Genomic DNA, 24,784 nt, shown 5'->3' with positions numbered 1-24,784 from the left:
TCTTGATGAATGACTTTTAACAGTTCCTCCCCTGTGTGACTCAGTTCGCCATGGCAATCCATGTGAAGAACAGTGTGACACCGCCGTCCCCTGCACACATGGTATGCTGGAGGGGCACTGAGACTTGTCTGTGCAGTGGAGGCTGAGGACACAGTGGAGGATGAGGGGGCGGAGTCGCACACTGTCGCAGGACTAATGGCCAGAGAGTGTGGAGGCTGAAGCGTTGTAACCTGTCCAAGTTGCTGTTGTGGCTGTGCAGGAACCACAATCACAAAGTGGGCCATAAGGGACATGTATTGTCCCTGACCGTAGTTACAGTTCCACACATTGGCGCTGCCGTGCACTTTGGTACACTTTGGTAGAGTGGGGTGGTCGATGTTAATACCAGTACCCGGTGAATGGGTGAAAGAAGGAGAACTTGGCATCAGATGTGTGGCATCAGGCGGGTGGCAGGATCAGAATAATAGCTGAGGCAGGTACGCAGAAGAAAACGGTATCTTTTGTTAAAGTGTTGGTGTGCACAAGTAAGTATTGATGATATGCATTACGTAAAATGCAACTTTTAATATTATTCTTAGGATAAAATGTATGGCCCCAAATTTTTTTTGAAATCTAACAAAAGGAAAGGTGTGCAAAAAACACCATGTGCCACCTACACCACCAAGTATTGATGTGATGCAAAGACCTCTAAAAGGTGGAAGGGAACAACATATGTTCCATTGTAGCAGGTGGGGGTAAAAACTTCCCCTGTAAGGCCCTACTCTCACCCTATTAATTCCCTTTTCGGAAAGTGTTATTCGTTCTAAAAAGGACGGCACCACACAGGAACCTCTCCCTATTTCCACCTAAAAACCTTGGGAAATGGCAGTGTTTGTAGGTGGAAATAGGGAGAGGTTCCTGTGTGGGGCCGCCCTTTTTTAGGGCAAGTAACACTTGCCAAGAAGGGAATTAATAGTGTGAGAGTAGGACCTTACAGGGGAAGGCTTTACCCCCCACCTGTTACAATGGACAATATGTGGTTCCCTTCCACCTTTTAGTGGTCTTCGCATGGCATCGATACTTGGTGGTGTAGGTGGCACATGGTTTCTTTTTTTGCACAACTTTCCTTTTGTTACATTTCAAAAATGTTTTGGGTCCAAATATTTTATCCTAAGAAAACTTAAGTTTGAGCTAATGCATATCCTCAATACTTACTTGTGGTCTGATGCAGAGGAATTTCTGAAACTGGGGACCAGCACCGTAATTATGTTTTGCAGTATCCATGGCAGCACAATGTGAGCCTGGAGGTGGTAGCATCAGCATGAGGAGACCATATGACAGCACAATAAGAAAGCCTGGAGGTGGCAGCATCAGCATGAGGAGACCATATAGCAGCACAATGAGAGAGCCTGGTGGTGGCAGCATCAGCATGAGAAGACCATATGACAGCATAATGACAGAGCCAGGAGGTGGCAATTTAGGTAAAATAAGGCCTCTGCAACTCCTCTGTGCACGTCCTGCCACTTCTCTGCCTGACATACTTATACACCAGCTGAGTGCATTTATGTTACACTTATGAGAGGAGGACAATATGCCCCACTACTCTTAAAACTGTATTAGACTACAGAAACAAGTGTGTAGCTTTGTCTGGCCTTTCACAGTAACTGGGCCCAAATTAGTTTTACAGGAAAAAAAAAAACGTACACCACGTAGGAGTATGTACAGTTTACACTTGAGAGGTGGACTATACACTCCACTACTAACTGTATAGCTTTGGCTGGCCTTTCACAGTAACAAGGCCCAAATTAGTTTAATCCCTTAAGGACCACGGGTTTTTCCGTTTTTGCACTTTAGTTTTTTCCTCCTTACCTTTTAAAAATCATAACCCTTTCAATTTTGCACCTAAAAATCCTTATGATGGCTTATTTTTTGCGCCACCAATTCTACTTTGCAGTGACATCAGTCATTTTACCCAAAAATCTACGGCGAAACGAAAAAAAAAATCATTGTGCTACGAAATTGAAGAAAAAGCACCATTTTGTAACTTTTGGGGGCTTCCGTTTCTACGCAGTAAATTTTCGGGTAAAAATTACACCTGATCTTTATTCTGTAGGTCCATACAGTTAAAATGATACCCTACTTATATATGTTTGATTTTGTCGTACTTCTGTAAAAAATCATAACTACATGCGGAAAAATTTATACGTTGAAAATTGTCATCTTCTGACCCCTATAACTTTTTTTTTTTCCGCATATGAGGCGGTTTGAGGGCTCATTTTTTGCGCCGTGATCTGAAGTTTTTAGTGGTACCATTTTTGTATTGATCGGACTTTTTAATAGCTTTTTATAAATTTTTTCATGATATAAAAAGCAACCAAAAATACGTTATTTTTGAATTTGGAATTTTTTTGCGCGTACGCCATTGACCGTGCAGTTTAATTATATATTTTTATAGTTCGGACATTTACGCACGTGGCGATACCACATATGTTTATATTTATTTTTATTTACATCATGTTTTTTTTTATGGGAAAAGGGGGGTGATTTAAACTTTTATTAAGGAAAGGGTTAAATCACATTTATTAACTTTTTTTCACACTTTTTTTTGCAGTGTTATAGCTCCCATAGGGACCTATAACACTGCACACACTGATTGCCAGCATTGTTCACTGCAAAGCAATAGCTTTGCAAAGATCAGCGTTATCGGCGGTTGATTGCTCAAGCCTGCATCTCAGGCTTGGAGCAATCAATCGCCGAGGGGACACGCCGGAGGCAGGTTAGAGGACCTCCGCTCATCTGGACAGGTGAGAGGACCTCCAGCTGATTGGGACACTGCATTTTCACTGCGGTAGTCCCGATCAGCCCCGCTGAGCAGCTGGGCAGCTTTCACTTTCGGTTTAGACGCGGCGTTCAACTTTGAATGCCGAGTCTAAAGGGTTAATAGCGCGTGGCACCGCGATCGCTGCCACGCGCTATTAGCCCCGGGTCCCAGCATCAGATACATGCCGGGACCGACTCGATATGACGCGGGGTCACCACGTGACCCCGCGTTATATCGTGGGAGCCGGCCAAGGACGTAAATGTACGTCCTTAGTCGTTAAGGGGTTAACAGGAAAATATATAAAGGACACCACGTAGGTGTACGTACAGTTTACACTTATGAGAGGACTAGGACTAGACGCTCTGGTACAAACTGTATAAGGCTACAGAAACACGTGTGTAGCTTTGGCTGGCCTTTCACAGTAACTAGGCCCAAATTTGTTTTACAGGAAAATATATAAAGGACACCACATAGGTGTACGTACAGTTTACACTCATGAGAGGGGTAGGACTAGACCCTCCGCTTCAAACTGTATAAGGCTACAAAAACAAGTGTGTAGCTTTGGCTAGCCTATCGCAGAAACTAGGCCCAAATTAGTTTAATAGGAAAATATATAAAGGACACCACGTAGGTGTACGTACAGTTTACAATTATGAGAGGAGGACTATGTGCTCTACTACAAACTGTATAAGGCTACAAAAACAAGTGTGTAGCTTTGGCTGGCCTTTCACATTAACTAGGCCCAAATTAGTTTTACAGGGAATAAAAAGCGTACACCATCTATGTACGCACTGGTTGCCCTTATGAGAGGACAATACGCTCCGCTACGCAACCTGTATTAGGCACTGTAATCAGGTAACTATGGCTTTTCGTGCTCACCCTAACTGGCCTCTGTTAGCTGTAAAGTTGTTGTACACCCTACCTCAGCAGTACAGAATTGCTGTGTGGTAGAGCCAAGTACAGTATTATTAGGCATTAATAGCAGGTTACAATGGCCTTTAGTGCTCAGCCTAACTGGCCCCTATAAGCGTTAGAGTTGCTGTACACCCCACTGCAGCAGTACAGAATCGCTGTGTAGTGGAGCCGAGTACAGTATTATGCACTAATAGCAGGTGATAATGACTTTTCGTGCTCAGCCTAACTGGCCCCTGTTAGGTTTAGAGTTGTTGTACACCCAACTGCAACAAAACAGAATCGCTGTGTAGTAGAGCCAAGTACAGTATTATTAGGCACTAACAGTAGGTGACAATGGCTTTTAGTGCTCAGCCTAAATGGCCCCTGTTAGTGTGGTGACTGGGGTGTTGCAGTATGTAGCAGGGTCTGGTGGTATTAACCCTGGGGGCAAGATGTTGTTAACCCCTTTTTGTTTGTGACGCCAGGATGTAGTAATTCCGGTATGGTAACCGCCATCAACCAACCCAAAAATGGTTTTGTAATAAAGGAATGTCCACAGCAAGGATTCTGAATAAACTGAAACTTTTACTTGAAATGCTTAGGGAACAATCTTTACAATTATGCAGTTCCTTCAGAGGCAACCGGGACACAGGATACCTCACAGGCTTGCTTGGATTTCTAGTTATTGAGATATTTAGGCAGGCCACTGTGCTACTAATTTATTCCTTAGCTGAGTAGTAGTCACTGGATTTGTAGAGAGAATTGTAACTCATGTTTTAGAAATGGCTGCTGTTCCTTAGGCTTTGGCCTAGATGCAATTGTGCAGGAATGTATGCTGCTTTAGTGTACAGGATGAGAAGCAGGAACTAAGAGAGTGCAGGAACAAGAGCAGGAACTAAGAGAGCTGAGAGACTACAGCCCCTTATATACTAGGAGGTTGGACTAAAGCCCATTGGTTGCAAAGCCTGTAGGTTCTGTACCCAAGGAACTCTGGGTATGTCGCATGACAGTGGTTCACATGACTAACACTTTTATACATTTGTACAAACTTTATGCATATTGACAATGCATACACAAAATGTACAATGCATTTAAATAGAACAATAAGAAGTTGAGCGGGGGGGGGGGGGGGGGGGAACCCTGCAGGAGAGCCCTTTGGACTCAAGGGACTCTTGCTGAGGGGACTTAAGGATGGTACAGGACTAGGTCCTGTACCGGGATACCACATTAGCTTTAGAGTTATTGTACACCACACTGCAGCTGTACAGAATCGCTGTGTAGTACAGCTCAGTACAGTATTATTACGCACTAATAGCTGGTGACCATGTCAAATAAAACACTGGAATGTCTGGACGCAAGATGGCTGCTGATTATATAGGGCTTTGACATCACAGGGGTGGATGGCTGCTGATAGGCTACGTGCTGCATGTGATTCAGGGTCATCCTGCCTTCCCAGAGTTTCTTGCCCCATGTCCTCACATGTGGATCCACCATTTCAGATGCACTGGAGCCTGGACCACATTAAATGGAGTTTAATGAAGCAATTTGTATGATAGAATCGCTGCGATATTCGGATTCCTTACGAATCAAATTTTTCCTGAAATTCGGATTTGTCAGATTTGATTCACTCATCCCTAATCTCTGTGTATGAAAATAGCCTCAAAGAGATTATTTAGCCACAGAAGAAGATGGCATTAAGCTATACTTTCATAGACACAAATTTAAATTCTCCTATGGTTTTAATGAAAAGTTAAATTATTAAACTAAAAATACATCTTTAAAGAAAAAACTAAACATACACACATTGTAAATTAATAAATATGAGGTCCAAGACATCAAAGAATATACTGTACCAGCATCAGGCTTTGATATCAGCATTTCTGTAACGATCCATACAATAAATGTATTTCATTTCTAAGCGTCAGTGTAAAAAAAGCGATAGTGCAATTGCTTTTCTTTTGAAATTTCCCCTAAATAAATAGGAATGAACACACTGCTTGTATACCCAAAACATCTCATAAATAAAGTATAATTTGGCCTTCAAAAGACAAGACTCTGTGCAACTTCATTGACTGAAAGGTAAAAATGTTGTGTCTGCTAGAATACAAACTTTCCTAATTAAAGTGAATCTATCATTGGAATTTACATTCCACAATCAATATATGTAAATAAGGAGCATATACAGTACTTGGCCTCTATTTATTGTGGCCTTCTCTAACTGCATTCTATTAGACAGTGATTTCCATTAGGGGCAATCTATGGATGACAATTTTACTGTCTACTCTCAGCCTGGTACTGTGTAACACGGTTCCTGACAATAACACATTGTCATTTGTCACCAATAGCTATTACAAAAATGTGCCACAATATGATGTGCCTGTGCAGGGGTCAAGTCATGGAAAAAAGTGAAGGAACTCACCCATGATTTCCACTCAAGGGCTGGTCCTGCTAATAGGAATGGTGCAACTGCTTTGGAAAAAGTGCAGGAACTCAGTTCCCACACGTTCCTGCAGGACTTGACACCTGTGCCTGTGTAGTCAAAGGAGCAGAAAAAAATCGGTAACACTGATAAAGGGGTACTCCACCCCTAGACATCTTATCCCCTATCCAAGGATAGGGGATAAGATGTCTGATCGCAGGAGTCCTTCTGATGGGGAGCCCCGCCATCTCTCCTGCAACCCCCCCCCCCCCCCCAAGTCATCAGCTCTCTGGAGCCAAGTTTGATCCGTAGCTGATGACGGGGGCTGGCTGTTTGTGATGTCATGGCTCCGCCCCCTCATGATGTCATGTCCCGCCCCCTTAATGCAAGTCTATGGGAGGGGGCGTGGAAACAGTCACGCCCCCTCCCATAGACTTGCATTAAGGGGGCGGGCATGACATCATGAGGGGGCAGAGCGATGATGTCATGAACCGCTGGCCCCTGTATCATGAGTCATCAGCCACGGATCAAACATAGCTCCGGAAAGATGATGACTCGGGGGATGCAGGAGAGATCACGGGGGTCCCCAGCAGCGGGACCCCGGCGATGAGACAACTTATTCCCTATCCTTAGATAGGAGATAAGATGTTCAGGGGCGGAGTACCCCTTTAAGAGTTTACATATACAATATTTTATGCAATTCCCATACATGGTGATGGAATTGGGTAGAGGAGAATCCATTTTGTATTAAGAAGAATCCATTTTCTTGGTCTAAGTGACTGTATTATGTCTTTCTTGTGATTTCTACATAACTAACTCCTGAACTTATGAACTAGAGACGATGGGCATCTTATCTTCAAGGATGCAGACACTGTTATCTTTTCCTACCCCAGATGCGTCCTTGAAACAATGGTTCATTATATTTGAGCTTAAGCAATGTATATTTTGTATCTAACTTTCTTCTGCAAAAGATTTATAGTTTCCTGTGTTTTCTTACAATGTAGAGTTAACTGCGCATGTCTTATTGAAAATGGGCTATATAAAATACACTTGAAAAGAGGGCTAGGCCAGTTCTGCCTTCAGCTTACAGAGACAAAACTTGTGTTTGTGTCGTGACTTTGAATGGCAGGTAGCGTTGGAAGGAAAGTTTGGTGACTGCAGCCCCATACAGGCTTTCCACGCACTATTGGGAATCCGCCGACAGAAGACGTCTCGACCTTTTGGGGTCGAACCTAACAATGGTGTACTAATATGCTGAGTGATATGCATCACGCTGCCAGGCGATAGGCTGAGTGGCAGTGTGATGTATTGAGCTATGGCATTGGTCGCCTAGGCTAAGTACATCATACTGCTGCTCAGCCTATCGCTGGCCGAGGCGGGACATCACTGTGGCCGGCAATTTGCTGACAGGCATTGTGATGCGCTGACCACAGCAGGCCCAGGAAGAAAATGGTGGCGGAGGAGCAGAGCAAGATACCGGGACATTAGGGGAGCGGAGGTAGGTGAGTCCTTATTGTTTTATTTTAAGACAGCCCAGGAATTATAGATTATTTTTTTTCCAATGGGGCTTCTGTTTTATGACAGTGCTGGAAAATAATGGTGTCCACACAAAATATTAACACTTATAGCCCAATTTGGACATTTCCCCTTAGGGGTGTACTCACTTTTGTTGCCAAGGTTTAGACATTAATGGCTGTGGGTTGAGGTATTTTGAGGGGGCACAACATTAAACACTGTTATACAGGCTGTGCACTCACTATTTTACATTGTAGCAGAGGGTCATTTCTTCAGCGTTGTCACATACAAAAATTTACAAAAATTTAAGAGGTGGACTCACTAATGTGAGATACTGTGTATTACACGTACCAGAGAATTTAACAATTACTACATTGACAGTACAAATTAGCGGCTTCATTTTGAATGTAAAAGTAAAAACAGCCTCATGTTAGACTTCTGTCTATTCTGCCGCAGTTGAGACACAAGGTTGGAAGCTATAATTGAGACAATAGATAAATATCCAGCGCCCCCTGCTGGATATCTTAAAAGTATAAACATGGTGAAATGTTTAAAATAAACTGTCTTATGCTGGAATGCAATAAAGTGTACAATGTTGAGCATGTACTGCCTTATGCCCTCCTGTTCTTCTCACTTATGTTTTGGATGCTAAATAAAAGCATTCTAAGTATGTTCTAAGAAAAAGTTCTGAGTATCAAAAAGAAAAAAAATAGTTCTGTACATAGTATTAGTCTAAACATTACATTCAGTAAACCTACTCCCCTATTCACACCTGGCAGTATTCTCTAGTTATACTAAGTAGTATAAATGCTAGACAGATGTTCTCTTGTCTTGTATCTGCACAGCTTTTTTGATCAGAATTATACCAGTTCCTTCAAGATACTTTATTCCATTAAAAAATTTTAATTTTGGCCATTATACCTTAACTAGCACAGAGATACTTTGAATCCAACAACCCCCTCCCAGACCCATTTTCTCTGTCACAATGGCCCACCATTTTGCAGACTAGCAACATAACAATCACACACAAGTATGTACATATAAAAGGCTGAACACACAAAATCTTCATGGGGCAGCCCCATTGACAGTGATCTGCATCTATGTATAGAAGGATACAGCCCTGAAGACTGTAATGCGAGGAGATGTTCCAGAAGTCCACTGCAAGTCTATGGGACAAGTACATCTCCTGATCACATTACTCTCAGGCTGTGGAGATTGCCCAGAAGTTTTAAGTATGATTTTACAGGCAGATGCACAGAATGTTTAGTGAAGGAGCAGGGAGAAGGGACAGGGTATGTGGGGGAAAGATGATTTATTGCGGTCTGAGAAAAGAGTGAGGGGGAAGAGAAGAAATCAGTGTGGGGGCAGGGAGAGGGTATGGCAGCACTGCTGAAGTAAGGAGTGCAGAGAGAATGAGCAAGGCCTGAAAGTGTACCTGTCGTTGACAAAAACTTTTAAATGTAACGGCTGTGATTTAGAAGTGGATCCCCTGGACCTGTGTGGATAATGACGTGGGCCGTACCAGGAAGCGGAGTCTAAGGCAGCCAGGTCGCTACCCCTGATACGATTTGTCCACACAGGCTGCCGAGGTGTAGCGGGGCACAGGAAGGCTAAGGCAAGCTCGTAGTCAGGACAGGCAATGTCCGTTGGGGGGCAATGTATGTTGTTCAATGTACATATCGTAAATAAATAAGCCCTACCCTGAAAATAAGCCCTAGTGTGTTTTTTGTGACTAAAATGAATATAAGACCCGGTCTTATTTTCGGAGAAACACGGTAGCAAGGTGGTCAGAGGCTGGCGGCACAGGAGTAAGGTCAGGAACGTAGCAAGAAGGTACAGTACACCGACAGTCAGAACACACAGAAAACGCTTTCTCTAAGGCTCAAGGAGCAAGGAGACACAAAGATCCAGCAGGGGTCAAGGGGAAGTCAGTCCCCTTTATAGGGTCAGCGCCCGACAATTACCAATTACCAGCATGCTGGCCCTTTAAATCTCAGAGAGCTGGCGCGCGCATTAGGGGATGGGTGCGTGCGTGCCAGCAAACATAGCACATAGGAGCGTGGAGAGGGGAGTAGGGGCAGGGAACATGGGAGTGCCCGTGATCCAGGAAGCCGACCGCAGCACCAGAGGAGGGCAGAGGCGGGCGCCTGCAGCCGGGACACTTGACCGCACACAACAGAAGGGTAGTGCCTGCACCCGGACACCGGACCGTAGGAGTGCATCTAACAGCAGACGAGCGCCTGTGGCCAGGATGCCAGACCACAGGAGCGCTCGTTACAATAAAATGTAGATAACACCATTATATGTATATTTGTAGTATCCATTGATTTAAAAATGGGTTTATTTTTGGTTGAAAAAAGGCTGGTACAGGAAGTAAGGGCAGCACAAGCAGAGCTCTTTGTAGACTCCCAAATTGTCAACCATCCTGCTGTGTGAGACTGGGGCATGTCACAGAGCCTCACTGCACAAAGCCCTGCTTGTCCTCACTGCACAGAGCCCTGCTTGTCATCAGTGTACAGAGCCCTGCTTGTCCTAAGTACACAGAGCCCTGCTTGTCCTCAGTGTACAGAGCCCTGCTTGTCCTCAGTGTACAGAGCCCTGCTTGTCCTCAGTACATAGAGCCCTGCTTCTCCTCAGTGTAAAGAAACCTACTTGTCCTCAGTGTACAGAGCCCTGCTTGTCCTCAGTACACAGAGCCCTGCTTGTCCTCAGTGTAAAGAGCCCTGCTTGTCCTCAGTGTACAGAGCCCTGCTTGTCCTCAGTGTACAGAGCCCTACTTGTCCTCGGCGCATAGAGCCCTGCTTGTCCTCACTGCACAGAACATTGCTTGTCGTCAGTGCACAGAGCCCTGCTTGTCCTCAGTGCACAGAGCCCTGTTTATCCTCATTGCACAGAGTTCTGCTTGTCCTCAGTGTACAGAGCTCTGCTTGTCCTCACTGCACAGAGCCCTGCTTGTCATCAGTGCACAGAGCCCTGCATGTTCTCAGTGCTCAGAGCCCTGCATGTTTTCAGTGCACAGAGCCCCGTTTGTCCTCAGTATACAGAGCCCTGCTTGTCCTCATTATACAGAGCCCTGCTTGTCCTCAGTGCACAGAACCCTGCTTGTCCTCAGTGTACAGAGCCCTGCTTGTCCTTAGTGTACAGAGCCCTGCTTGTCCTCAGTGTACAGAGCCCTGCTTGTCCTCAGTGTACAGAGCCTTGCTTGTCCTCTGTGTACAGAGCCCTGCTTGTCCTCAGTGTACAGAGCACTGCTTGTCCTCAGTGTACAGAGCCCTGATTGTCCTCAGTGCTCAGAGCCCTGCTTGTCCTCAGTGTACAGAGCCTTGCTTGTCCTCAGTGCACAGAGCCCTGCTTGTCCTCAGTGTACAGAGCCTTGCTTGTCCTCAGTGTACAGAGCCCTGCTTGTCCTCAGTGTACAGAGCACTGCTTGGCCTCAGTGTACAGAGACCTGCTGGTCCTCAGTGTACAGAGCCTTGCTTGTCCTCAGTTTACAGAGCCCTGCTTATCCTCAGTGTACAGAGCCCTGCTTGTCCTCAGTGTACAGAGCCCTGCTTGTCCTCAGTGTACAGAGCACTGCTTGGCCTCAGTGTACAGAGCTCTGCTTGTCCTCTGTGCACAGAGCCCTGCTTGTCCTCAGTGTACAGAGCACTGCTTGGCCTCAGTGTACAGAGCCCTGCTTGTCCTCTGTGCACAGAGCCGTGCTTGTCCTCAGTGCCTCACTGCCTGTATTTTGACTCGTCACACATGCAATAACTTACGGGACAAAAATATACACTTTTTTAACTAATGTATATTACAAATATACATATAATGTTATTTTCTTCATTATAAAAAAAAAGTTTTGTTAATGACAGCTACACTTTAAGGATACTGGAAAAGCTAGGTTGTACGCAGTATGCATGTCACCCAATTTTTCTAGTCTCCTGAAGAGTGTTGCTATTACTCTCAGGCAAGGTATATGTAGGAAAACAGGGCAATGTACTCAGCTAATAACAAATATAAGCAAAGACCATGTATTAGATGGAAACATTCGCTGGCACTTGACCGACTGTGACGTGACTTAGACTTGACTAGACTGAACAGAAATAGACTAGACTGAAATATTCTTGACTTGCCTAGACTTGCCTTGAATAAACTGGACTAGATTTTGGGAGCTGAACACTGCTTTACACTGCTTCAGTAAAAATTTCAATTTTGGACAGGTGCTGCCTGAGGACCTTCACAACTCTATTCTTTGTTGCTATGGGGCCTGTCAGATTATTTTATTGTGTCCAAAGCTTGTGGCTAGTGTTGAGCGTAAATATTCTAATTGCGAATTTTTACTGCAAATATCAGCACTTCGCGATTTAGCGAATATTTAGAATATAGCAATATATATATTCATAATGATAAATATTCATTCCCCCCCCCCAGTACACATCACAACAATCAGAGTGATCATCCCTCCCTGCTTCCAGCTTGTTGTCCAAAGAAGGCTACAATATTATTGCCTGTGTGAGACGATGTGGAGCGCGAATATTTCGTATATGCGAATATTTGCGAATGTCGGCACTTCCAGAGGACACTGATCCCTCCCTTCTTTTAGCTTGTGAGCCAATGAGAAGGATGCAAATACAGTTGTCAGAGGTTAGCAACATCCCTAGCAACCAATAGAAAAGTTGCCCACAGATAGTTATTTAAAAGATATAATCACGCATGCGCACTATGCAAATTTAATTACAAATGGATATGCGAAATTCATGAACATAGGATGAATATTTGTCCATATATTTGCAAAATATCGCAAATTCGAATATGGCCTATGCAGCTCATCACTACTTGTGACTGGACTGCTGACTTGGTCAGCGAAATTCATGTGTAGTCGCTTTTAATCCACTAATACAGCAACTGGGTCTTGGGCCTGTCCCCATGAGGTAAGGAACAGGTGACACAGCAGAGGTGTTTCCTCTAACTTCACTAACTCCCAAATAAATGGACTAGACTCCTCCCAGACTTGTCAGACCCGGGTGGAGAGGGCAGTAGGCCCTGATTTACTGGACTGCTCATGTGGTTTCTTACTTCTCCTTAATCCTCCCACAGAAACAACATAAACCCTTTACATGAAATTCAAGATAAAAGGACATTAGACAGTAAGAAACAATAAAGACATTTGCCATGACATACAGTGGTCCTTCAACTTACGATGGTAATCCGTTCCAAACGGACCATCGTTTGTTGAAACCATCGCATGTTGAGGGATCCGTGCAATGTAAAGTATAGGACAGTGGTCTACAACCTGCGGACCTCCAGATGTTGCAAAACTACAACACCCAGCATGCCCGGACAGCCGTTGGCTGGGTGTTATAGTTTTGCAACAGCTGGAGGTCCGTAGGTTGTAGACCACTGTTAGATGAAGTTGTACTCACCTGTCCCCGCCGCTCCGGACCGTCACCGCTCATCACTGCTGCCCGGGATGTCGCCGTCCATCGCTGTCGCCGCGTCCCCGAGGTGTCCCCGACGCCGCTGCTTCCCCGGCATCCGCACTCTGCATCGCCGCCATCACGTCGCTACGCACGCCGCTCCTATTGGATGACAGGACGGCGTGCGCAGCGACGTGATGACGTCGATGGAGAGCGCCGATGATGCAGGGGATCCCGAAGAGGATGCACCGGAGCCCCGAGGACAGGTAAGAAACATCCCCGGAGCTTACGGGGCACCGTAAACGGCTATCCGGCGGCAGCTGAAGCAGTCTGCACTGCCGGATAGCCGTTTATGCGATGGCCCCGACATAAAAAAGCATTGTATGTTGATGCTGCCTTCAACATGCGATGGCCTCTGCGAGGCCATCGCATGTTGAAATTATCGTATGTCGGGGCCATCGTAGGTCAAGGGGTCACTGTATTACATTTAGACAAGGAGCTGTGGTGGCAGAAGCGGGCACCATACAGTGACCTCCACCTGACAGGGCAAGTACATAAGGGTGTTCTGCTCCAGGAAACCACAAGTAGATGTATATTTATACCTGACAAAAGGGAAAGTTGGTAAAAAAAAATCTCATTTAATCCTTCTTAATTGTTCAGAGACAGTACAGGCAGATACCTTATAATGAAACTGTGCTATCTTTACTTTACTAGGAATTGTGGTCACATAAACAGCTGAGTCAGTTAATTGTCACCATTTATAATAGAAATTCATTGATCGCAGATATATAATTATCCATTACTACAAAGAATACGCATTAGGACTGATGTTTTAGTGTCAGAGGTGGTTTATGATATGGATTACATCATGTCTCTAATCAGGTGTAGAAGTTCATTAGAATAATCCTGAAAGGTTTAATTAAGTTCATCTTCTACCTTACTTGGCCTCTTCCTGAACTGCACTCTGTGTGAAGATCTCTCTAGGGACTAGTTCTTGCAGATGAAACCATTCCCTAATGGACGCAGAGACTCACGCTGGACCCTCTTGACGAGAGGAGGGCAAAGCATAGCTGAGACAGCGGATAATTCATTTATCATTATATTACACACCTTAACTAACATTAGCGCTAATATATATATACATGAATTCAGAGAATATGGTGCTGCACAGAGATACTTCAGGTAGAAGTCACGCAACACCCTCTAAGGCCCTACATTAGGTAGAATAGTGATAATAGTTTGCAAACGTGTTGCTAAATAATTAGAAATAACAGTGATAAATGGTTAATTTTTCTACAGAAAAAGCATCACCTTGTCTAGTGGCTGTGTTTGTATTACACCTGGTCACAATGTACAGAGTTGTTTATTGTATGTACATACTTTAAAGGGGTTCTCCGGTGCTTAAACATCTTATCCCCTATCCAAAGGATAGGGCATAAGATTCCTGATAGCGGGAGTCCCGCCTCTGGGGACCCCCGGGATCATGCACCCGGCACCCCGTTTGTAATCAGTCCCCGGAGCGTGTTCGCTCCGGGACTGATTACCGGCGACTACAGGGCGGGGCGGTGTGTGACATCACGCCTGGGCTGGCGTGTGACGCCACGCTCCGCCCCGCAATGCAAGCCTACGGGAGGGGGCGTGATAGCTATTTGGAACAAACTGTTCTTTTCTTTTTGAATTTCTTTTCTGTCTGACCACAGTGATCTCTGCTGACACCTCTGTCCATGTCAGGAACTGTCCAGATTAGAAGCGAATCCCCATAGCAAACCTCTCCTGCTCTGGACAGTTCCTAACATGGACAGAGGTGTAAGCACAGAGCACTGTGGTCAGACTGGAAAGAACTTCACAAATTTCTCTGTGGTATATCTTTAGTATACAGCAGCTGATAAGTACTTTAAGGGTTAAGATTTAAAATAGAAGTCATTTATAAATCTGTTTAACTTTCTGGCACCAGTTGATTTGAAAACATTTTTTTTTCCACTGGCGTACCCCTTTAATGCATTGCATAGTGGAATCTTTTTCTCCCCCCCATCAGTCTAGCACCAGTCCTCCTGTCCTCCTTGCTGAGTGGGTGGTCTCCTCATAGTGTTAGTACCACAGTGATGTGTGTTCTAGCCCTGTCAAATGTCTCCCCAGCATCACCAACCTCATAGCATGCAGTCTCGCAGAGCCACTGAGAGAGTTGTACTGCAATAGTAATGCCCTGTAAAAAGGTATTTGTAAAAAGGTATTTTTAAAACAAGATGCAACATGATAGCTATCTTGTGCCATTGACTTCTAGTTTGCAAAAAAAAAAAAAACTGAATCGGTCGATCCGATTCTTAAATAGGACGGATTTATTAATCACATTTTGTGCTTCCAGGCACGGATAAGTCATGAGGTCAAGAGTAGCTCAAAATCGTCTGCCCACGTATCCGTGCTCAGATAGGCAAGGACCCCATTTAATCAATGACCCAAACGTGGGGTCATTTTCTGAGCATATCCAAATCTTGGCTCGGACTGAAAGGCGTGGCAGGACGAAAAGTCAGATACACTTAGAAGGTGACCCAAATGTAGTCACTAGGGTTCGGGTTATTGGATTGAATGGGGTCCGTGTAGCTCCAAGCACAGATACATGGGCAAACAATTTTGAGCTTCTCCTGACAGTACCACGGAGGCACAAAACATGACGTGAATGCAGCCCCACCTGGATTAGAGAGGCTTTAGTTAACCCTTTTCAATGTAGTTTCTTTGTTCTGAACTGTTCTGAATGCTGGAGCCGGCGCCGGGAGCTTGTGATGTCATGGCCCTGCCCCTCATTATATCATGCCCCGCCCCCTCAAGGCAAGTCTAAGGGAGGGGGTGTGGCGGCTGTCACGCCCCCTCCCATAGACTTGTATTGAGGGGGTGGGGTGTGATGTAATGAGGGGGCGGGGTTATGACGTCACGAGCTCCCAGCGCCGACTCCAGCTTGGAGAAACCCTATGTTTTGAAAGGATATAAAGCCATGGTTTGGTAGACCAATGGGGAGATTTATCAAAACCTGTGTATAGCAGAAGTTGACCAGTTGCCCATAGCACCCAATCAGATCGCTTCTTTCATTTAAGAAGCGATCTGATTGGTTGCTATGGGCAACTGCTCCACTTTTCCTCTGCACAGGTTTTGATAAATGAAACATTCAGAAAATGTACAATAGGTAGTCATAATGGGGGAGATATGTCAAAATCTGTGCAGAGGAAAAGTGGTGTCGTTGCCCATAGCAACTAATCAGATTGCTTCTTTTATTTTTAAGACCTATGAAGAATTAAAAAAATGATCGGATTGGTTGCTAGGGGCAAATGTACCACTTTTTTTTACTCTGAATGGGTTTTAATAACTCTCCCCCAATCAGATTACAATACTAGATTACAAAAATCAGATTATGAAGTCACTATAATGTCGTCATTATGTTTTGACAGGTTGCTGATGTGGAAAGGAGGGTCGGGGTCTAAGTATATTAATGACATAAATAAAGCTTGTTATCACAATGTTGCACAGCCATTGATATTACGTTTGATCTTTTTTACTGACATATACACTGATATAAAAAAAAAATGTGTCTCTAAATCAGTGTTTTCTATACAGTGTGTCATCAGCTGTTGCAAAACGACAACACCCGGCATGCTGGGTGTTGGCGTTTTGCAACAGCTGGAGACACACTTCCTGGAAAACACTGCTCTAGAAATAGCATTCCACCTGCTATTAATAGGTAAATGTGTAATATTCACTGACAGCGATAGCGTGATTTATATTGCTGACAGCTGTTTACCTGGCATGGTAGTAGATGACATGCCACAATGTATGAAAAGATGTAACAATACACCAGACTAAGAGGTTATTCAATGTGCTGCCAGAAGTCCCAGTGTGCACTGCTACTCTACAATAGGTACGGATTACATGTTTGTTGTAATGATTTATTCAGGTATACAAGGAAACTCATGTCGCTTTAACAATAGCAATAGCTGGAATTTAGTTACATCAGAAAGAGGAATCCATAGTGATGCAGCTAAACACAATACAAAGTCGTTGACTACTAGCGATCAGAATCCCACACTACAGGGATCATTCATAAAGGTGAGAAAAGTGCAGGTATAAAGTAAGAGATCGCATGGCTTGTATGAGATTTTCTTATGACCAACCAAATCGGGGTATGAAAAAACAGGTCTTTGATGCTATAGTTTGTCTTATGTAAAGTTACCACAGAGACGATAGGATGGTTTATTTTGGTGGTTTTAACATAAAAGGGGACAACACATTTTGGCTCACCTCTGCACCTTCCTCAGGTGCATATAAAAGCACTGTACAATACAAATGAATAAATGCTTTAATAAATTAAACAAAGCAGTACATTGTTTTATACAGTACTCTTATTTGAACCTGAGGAAGACGTAGATATGTGCCGAAATGCGTTGTCCCCTTTTCTGTTGAAACTACCAAAATAGACAGTCCAATCCTATCGTCTCTGTGGTAATTGTACAAAAAGACAAACTACTGCGGCACCTCCACCAAAGACCTGTTTTTTCCTACCCTCGACTTTGATCCGCTACTTTTGGTAGTTTCAACATAAAATCGAGGGTAGGAAAAAAACAGGTCTTTGATGGAGGTGCTGGAGTAGTTTGTCTTTTGTACAGTTACCACAGAAACGATAGGATTGGACTGTCTATTTTGGTAGTTTCAACATAAAAGGGGACAGCGCGTTTCGGCACATATCTACGCCTTCCTCTGGTCCGTATAAAAGCACTGTGTAAAACACTGTATTGTTTTGTTTAATTTATTAATGCATTTATTCATTTGTTTTATACAGTGCTTTTATATGCACCTGTGGAAGGTGCCAAAATGCGCTGTCCCCTTTTATGTTAAAAACACCAAAATAAACTGTCCAAACCTATCGTCCACAAACTACAGCAGTGCTCCCATCAAAGGCTTGTTTTTTCATACCCTCGACTTTGATCCACTACATGCCAGCAAGTGGATAGGGTCAGGAGTGCAGCAGCTACCCAATACATGCATTTTCAGTAGAATCGTGTCTGTCTTCCTGCACACCCACCCCAGATGAGTACACACTTGAGGTGAGGTGACGGGAAACCATAACACTCAGGAGCGGCACTCTATATTTTGCATTCTCCTTTTAATCTATAGTAAAAAGGAAATGGTCCTAATCACAATACTCTAATATCGCTCTATAGCTATACATTGTAGCATTCAGGTGTCTAGGAACGCGCAGAACAATCCTGTTGAGGGACGTGATACATTCCATAGTGATCATCATTCTGTTTGGTTACCAGATTTAACTGAAAAATGTAATGTACTTTCAGAGGAGAAAATCAAGTGACTATTGGGGCAAATTTTCAAAACTGAATTAGCATTTTTTAGAAGGTGTAATTTGTGTCAGAGTTCGTGAAAATGCTGCACAAGGTACATATTGAAATACATTAAAGCGTACCTGTCATATCACAGTAAATATAATGCTTCTATATGTTACTCCCTAGGTCATGCAGATGCTGTATGTGCATTTCTTATGTGTCTAGCTTCTGTATTTGGCTCACAAATCCCTCAAGTCTCGAGACACCTTGTCATCATACACAAGCATTTAAATGATCTCATATGAGTTTTTACCCACCAAAGATTACAAAGTAGCTATAAAAACCAACATTATCTCACATTCGTCTCTTAGAGAGAAAGCTCCTGTGTATAAATCGGAGAGTAAGAAACTATAAAGCTCATCTACCTGTAGGGCATTCCAGTTTCTGCCTTGACTGTTTCCTTTAGGGACAGTCCATGTGCATTGGCAAACTTTTCTAGGTACTTCTGCTCCATGCTTCCTTTGAGTGTCATTGCGAAACGTCGTAGTGGTAGACAATTTTTGGAGGCTACATTTGGCTTTTTTGTCCTTGCGGTTTCATTACCTTTCTGCCCTGCAATCTTAGGGTTTGGTATATCAGCATAGCTCGCCTTGTACAGATGCATTTTCCTTGTGAGGCCTCTGTTTATGAACTTGGACACAGCTTTTAAGCCTTTTGGTTTGCATGGAAGGAAAAAGTGTTGTGACGGGATTTTTGCCTTAACAGTTCTAAAAGTAGAGAAGCAAAACTCCTATGGGAAATATCATGGGAATACGTTGCTCTCTGTCTATCCCAGTGGAGCTGGTTGTCACTGTAACATTTTTATTGAAGCTATCATACTGTGGAGCTCAGCCAGTTAGAACTTATTTTCTATGTTCAGATTATCCTTAGTCTGGTTTTGACAATGGGGATAAGGTTGATCCCCTCTGGATATGCTGGTTTTCCCACGTCCTTATATTTAGGTAAGGCACAAACATTTTTGCGGGATACAATCCAAATACTTGTTCTCATAGGATCTATTTAAGGCACTGACTCAAACAAGCCATTAAAAGGGCAGATAACTCTTGCAAGGGCAGTCTACATGGCAGATGGAAAAAAAACAAGCTGTCCTTGGCCAGAGGTATTTTATTTCTGCAACACAAAAGGATTGATGGTTATGATTACACTTGTGTCTGGCTTTACACATGGAAAGAGGTGCAGTAATAAAATACAAGGGCGCAGAGCAGAGGTGGACACCAAATCCAGTCTCGGTCCCTCGAAAGGAATTACATTTAGAAGCAACAGTTGAACACAAGGCACATCTATTGGATTGGCATATATATTAGAATGCTGTGCTGGAATATATAAGACTGAACAATCTGTTACATTACAGAAGTCATAAAAATGATTATGTTTTTCACTTTTTAACATATGCCTAACTAAATGCATAAAAATAAAAATATGAGCAGTTACCAATAACAACCAATCAAGTCACTATAACTAGAGCGGTCCTTTAAATGCAACCACTTCACTAGATAAAAATGTATTAAAAAAAAAATTATTTATTTATTTAGTTATGTATGTTGAATTTTTATTATTTATTTATTTGCATTAAATTAGTTTTTTAAAATATATATCATTACTTATCCTGTACCCAGGGCTGTACTTTTTGCTGCCCAAGGCCCTCGGAGTGAATATATCCCATTAGGGGGATTTCACATGCATCAGATTTTTTTTTTTTTTTAGCACAAGAAAAAACCTAGTTAAATATTATATGCACTGTGCGGTATTGGATGCAGGAGCTCCGTAGTTGCAGGAGAGCAAGGCAGGCAGGACGCAGGCCGTGTCCCGGAGAACAATGGATTAAAACTTCACCTTTAATGTAGCATGTTAAAAACAGAGGATATCCATGGTGGAAAATAAAAAGAAGGAAGGGAAACCGACGCGTTTTGAGCTTGTACTGGCTCTTAGTCGTGGCACATAGTATATCGGGCAAGTGCCCCCTTATATAGTGTAACTCCAAATGACCCCAAACGGAAACCCGGAGGCCCGGATTCCGGAAGGGTGATGACGTAGGTCAATGATAAGAGCAATTATAAGACCTGGACTGGATGAATGGTCATGTGCTAGGTAAGTGCATAATATTTAACACTATGTGTGCAGAGTTTCATTTGTGGATTATCTTAATCTCAATTCACACAATTTGAAATTTACATATACACTAGACCACATAGAAACTAATTTCCTTGATGTTACTCTAACAGGAGATGCGGAGAAAAATCTGGTGCATACCAGAATGTACAGAAAACCCACTGCTGGAAACAGCATCTTACATGCTGAAAGCAACCATCCTAAACACACCATTCGCAATCTCCCGATTGGAGAACTAATAAGAGCAAAAAGGGCCTCCTCAACAACATTGGCATATGAATCCAGTTGCAGAGACATTGGTAACCGCCTCAGGAAGAGAGGTTATACGAAACCCATCTTAAAGAGAGCACAGTGTATAGTAGATTCTAAGGACAGGGAAACGTATCTAGAAGAACATACTATACAATCCCCAGAGACTGAATCAACACATATGGTCACTTTTTCTACACCATACAGCAGTGACTTTCAGGGGATATGCACTATCCTGAGAAAACATTTACCTGTCCTCTCCCAAGATGAAACCACTGCCCACCTTCTGGAACATGGCACCCGTTTTGTAGCAAAGAAAGGAGCATCCCTTAGGGACCTTCTTTCTCCTAGCGAATTTACATCTAAAGAGACCGCTAAGACTTGGTTATCAAGAACTGGGTGCTACAAATGTAACGCTACCAGGTGCACATGTTGCAACCTCATGTCAAATGTATCCACCTTTTCATCTACCGTTACAAACCGGACATACCCCATTAAAACGCTAGTCAACTGCAACTCGACATATGTAGTGTACCTGGACACATGTACCAGCTGCCAGAAACAATATGTAGGCAGTACAGCGAGGAAATTAAAAACACGTATCGCAGAACATTTTCGGTGCACTACTAATACCCTCATAAGTAATCGCTCTGTATCCGGGTTAACTAGACATCTCCGAGAGCAACATCAGAACGATTCCAGAGGTTTCAAAGTTGCAGCAATAGAAAAAGTTTTTTCATGCCGGAGGGGAGGAGATAGAACGGCGAAACTCAGGTCCCGTGAGGCATATTGGATCCTTGTATTGGATTCTCGCTTCCCCACCGGCATGAATACAAAACAGGACTTGATGTATATTTATTAAAGATATGTCCTAAGAGAGGGTGCTATTTTCCTCATATTCTAGTTATGATATGGGTACATCTCCGCAATTCCCCCCCTTTTTTTTTTTTTTTTCTCTTAACCCTCCTTTTTCCTTTTTTCTTCCTTTTCCCCCTCCTTTCCCTTTTCTTTTTGATGTAGGTTATTTGATGGACATAGTTCACATGCTGCTATTACAATTGGGCATAGATGCAACTTTTTCATACTACAATATTATGTATGCTATATGGGACTAGATATGAATACCATTATTACTATTTCTACTAGGCTGGGATTGATACTGTGCCTTTGTAGACTTACGACAGGTTTTTTTTTTTTTTTTTTAATGTTTTGTTCAAGAGGAAAGAATATGTTTTTTATTTTTCATGACTCAAAGGCACAGTGTGGCCCGTAGATATATATGTGCGCACATTGCTACATATACTACTATATTGGATACTTGTGGTATTTGCCCTTGATGCACATGGTCCACGTGTATATGAATATACGCTAATCATTATTATCTCTTATCATTGACCTACGTCATCACCCTTCCGGAATCCGGGCCTCCGGGTTTCCGTTTGGGGTCATTTGGAGTTACACTATATAAGGGGGCACTTGCCCGATATACTATGTGCCACGGCTAAGAGCCAGTACAGGCTCGAAACGCGTCGGTTTCCCTTCCTTCTTTTTATTTTCCACCATGCATATCCTCTGTTTTTAACATGCTACATTAAAGGTGAAGTTTTAACTTTCTAATTGGACTTTCTGGAGCAGCTGGAGGCCCCCCCTGCACGTGTGCTTTTTTCCTCCTTAAATATTATATCCATTACAAGCAAATGTTGTTGCAGATTCCCTGTGGATCTCCCCCTATACATAGAAAATGATTAAATCAGTCATGAAACCACAACATAATGTACTACTAATAAGTGTACTTCGGCTGCAAATCTGCCGGTAAATTTCACAGCAGTTCAGACCCATATGCTTTTTTGGCAGCCACAGGGAACTGGACAGTCTGTGGTACGTGACGCGGGATGGTTAAATGTATCACTTTGTGATGCCAGGGCACTGTTAAGCTACACGGTCCGAGGATAGGACAGCTTCTCCTGGGCCAGACGCGGGATAATAAATACACTGATGCCAGGTTATGGATAACTGTCTTTACTGAGGCATGAGTAGTTGTTACGATCCTCACAGCGCAGATTAGAGTAGAGGAGATGCAGAGTAACGCTTGGGAGTCCTGTAGACTTGCTGTGACCCACTTTGCTTGTTGCAGGCTTGGGATTTTAAACTTATTTCTGAGGCCTCCCACGCTGACTAGGGTTTTGTCCAATTAATGCTACAACACCAGGGTATGAACTAGCACTGTGTGGCCTGTCGACTCTTCAGCTCTTGTGCTCACAGTTAGGAATTTCAAACTCCTCCTGGGTGGGGAACACATGTAGAATGGCATGGTCACTTGCTTGGAGATTTTCTTAATGCTTCCCTCACACTCCTGCTGTTTCTTTTCCACACTGCAGCTCACATTGAGCTATGCACACAGACTTAATTTAAAGGGGTACTCTGGTGAAAACCTTTTTTCTTTTAAATCAACTGGTGGCAGAAGGTTAAACATATTTGTAAATTACTTCTATTAAAAAATCTTAATCCTTCCTGTACTTATAAGCGGCTGAATACTACAGAGGAAATTCTTTTCTTTTTGGAATGCTCTCTGATGACATCATGACCACAGTTTTCTCTGCTGACGTTATTATAATAATAATAACACTTTATTTATTGTTGTCCTTAGTGGGATTTGAACCCAAGTCCCCAGCACTGCAAGGCAGCAGTGCTAACTACTGAGCCACCATGCTGCCCTTAGCATACATCTGCTATGCATCTACTATGCATGGTTGCTAAAATGGACAGAGATGTCAGCAGAGAGAACTGTGCTCGTGATTTCATCAGTGTTCCAAAAAGAAAGGAATTTCCTCTGTAGCATTCAGCAGCTAATAAATACTGGAAGGATTAAGATTTTTTAATAGAAGTAATTTACAAATATGTTTAACTTTCTGCCACCAGTTGATTTAAAAGAAAAAAGGTTTTCACCGGAGTACCCATTTAACCCCTTAAGGACCAAGCGTTTTTCTGTTTTTTGCACTTTCGTTTTCTCCTCCTTACCTTTTAAAAATCATAACCCTTTCAATTTTGCTCCTAAAATCCATATGAGGGTTTATTTTTGCGCCACCAATTCTACTTTGTAAGGAAATCAATAATTTTCCCCAAAAATCTACGGCGAAACGGGAAAAAAATCATTGTGCGTCAAAATTGAAGAAAAAACACAATTTTGTAAATTTTTGGGGCTTCTGTTTGTACGCTGTACATTTTTTGGTAAAAATGACACTTTATTCTGTAGGTCCATACAATTAAAATGATACCCTACTTATATAGGTTTGATTTTGTTGTACTTTACATGCACGAAAATTAATACATTTCAAATTGTCCTCTTCTGACCCCTATAACTTTTTTATTTTTCCGCGTACGGGGTGGTATGAGGCTATTTTTTTGCACCGTGATCTGAAGTTTTAATCGGTACCATTTTTGTTTTGATCGGACTTTTTGATTGCTTTTTATTCCTTTTTTTATTGTATGAAATGTGACCAAAAATACGCTATTTTGGACTTTGGAATTTTTTTCCGCATACGCCATTGACCATGTGGTTTAATTTATGATATATTTTTATAGTTCGGACATTAACACACGTGGCGATACCATATATGTTTATTTTTATTGTGGTTATATATTTTTTATATGGAATTTGGGAAAAGGGGGGTGATTTAAACTTTTAATAAGGAAGGGGTTAATGTATGTATCGTTAAACTTTTTTAAAACTTTTTTTTACACTTTTAGTCCCCTTAGGGGACTTTTAGGAGGAATCATTTGATTCCTCATACAGTTCAATGGGATTATATATAATCCCATTGATCTGTGTGCTCTGTGCTCGATTGATAAAGCCTGGCCCTGCCAGGCTTTATCATTCTGAGCACCGGAGATGCAGCAGCAGGAGAGCTAAGCCCTCAGGCTACCTCAGCAGTGGATCCCCCCCCCCTCCCCCGCGATCGCGCTGCAGGTGGGTGATCCAGCCCACTGGTCCACCAGGGACTGGATACAGGCACTTTTA

At 43.0% G+C, this 24,784-nt stretch overlaps 1 protein-coding gene across 1 annotated transcript in view; it reads right to left on the bottom strand.

Moving 5' to 3' along the window:
- The window catches only part of KCNAB1 (potassium voltage-gated channel subfamily A regulatory beta subunit 1), a 424,457-nt gene extending 405,406 nt beyond the window's left edge, over positions 1-19,051 (bottom strand). The window contains exon 1 of the mRNA XM_056565010.1: positions 18,774-19,051. Within this exon, the coding sequence (XP_056420985.1) occupies positions 18,774-19,012 (239 nt within the window). The 5' untranslated portion in view covers positions 19,013-19,051. The remainder of the gene's footprint in view (positions 1-18,773) is intronic.
- Between the last annotated feature and the right edge of the window lie 5,733 nt (positions 19,052-24,784).

The sequence above is a fragment of the Hyla sarda genome, chromosome 3 (assembly GCF_029499605.1).
Source record: "Hyla sarda isolate aHylSar1 chromosome 3, aHylSar1.hap1, whole genome shotgun sequence".
NCBI lineage: Eukaryota > Metazoa > Chordata > Amphibia > Anura > Hylidae > Hyla > Hyla sarda.
The sequence above is the reverse complement of the archived record's forward strand: the minus strand, read 5'-3'. Positions and strand labels throughout refer to the sequence as shown.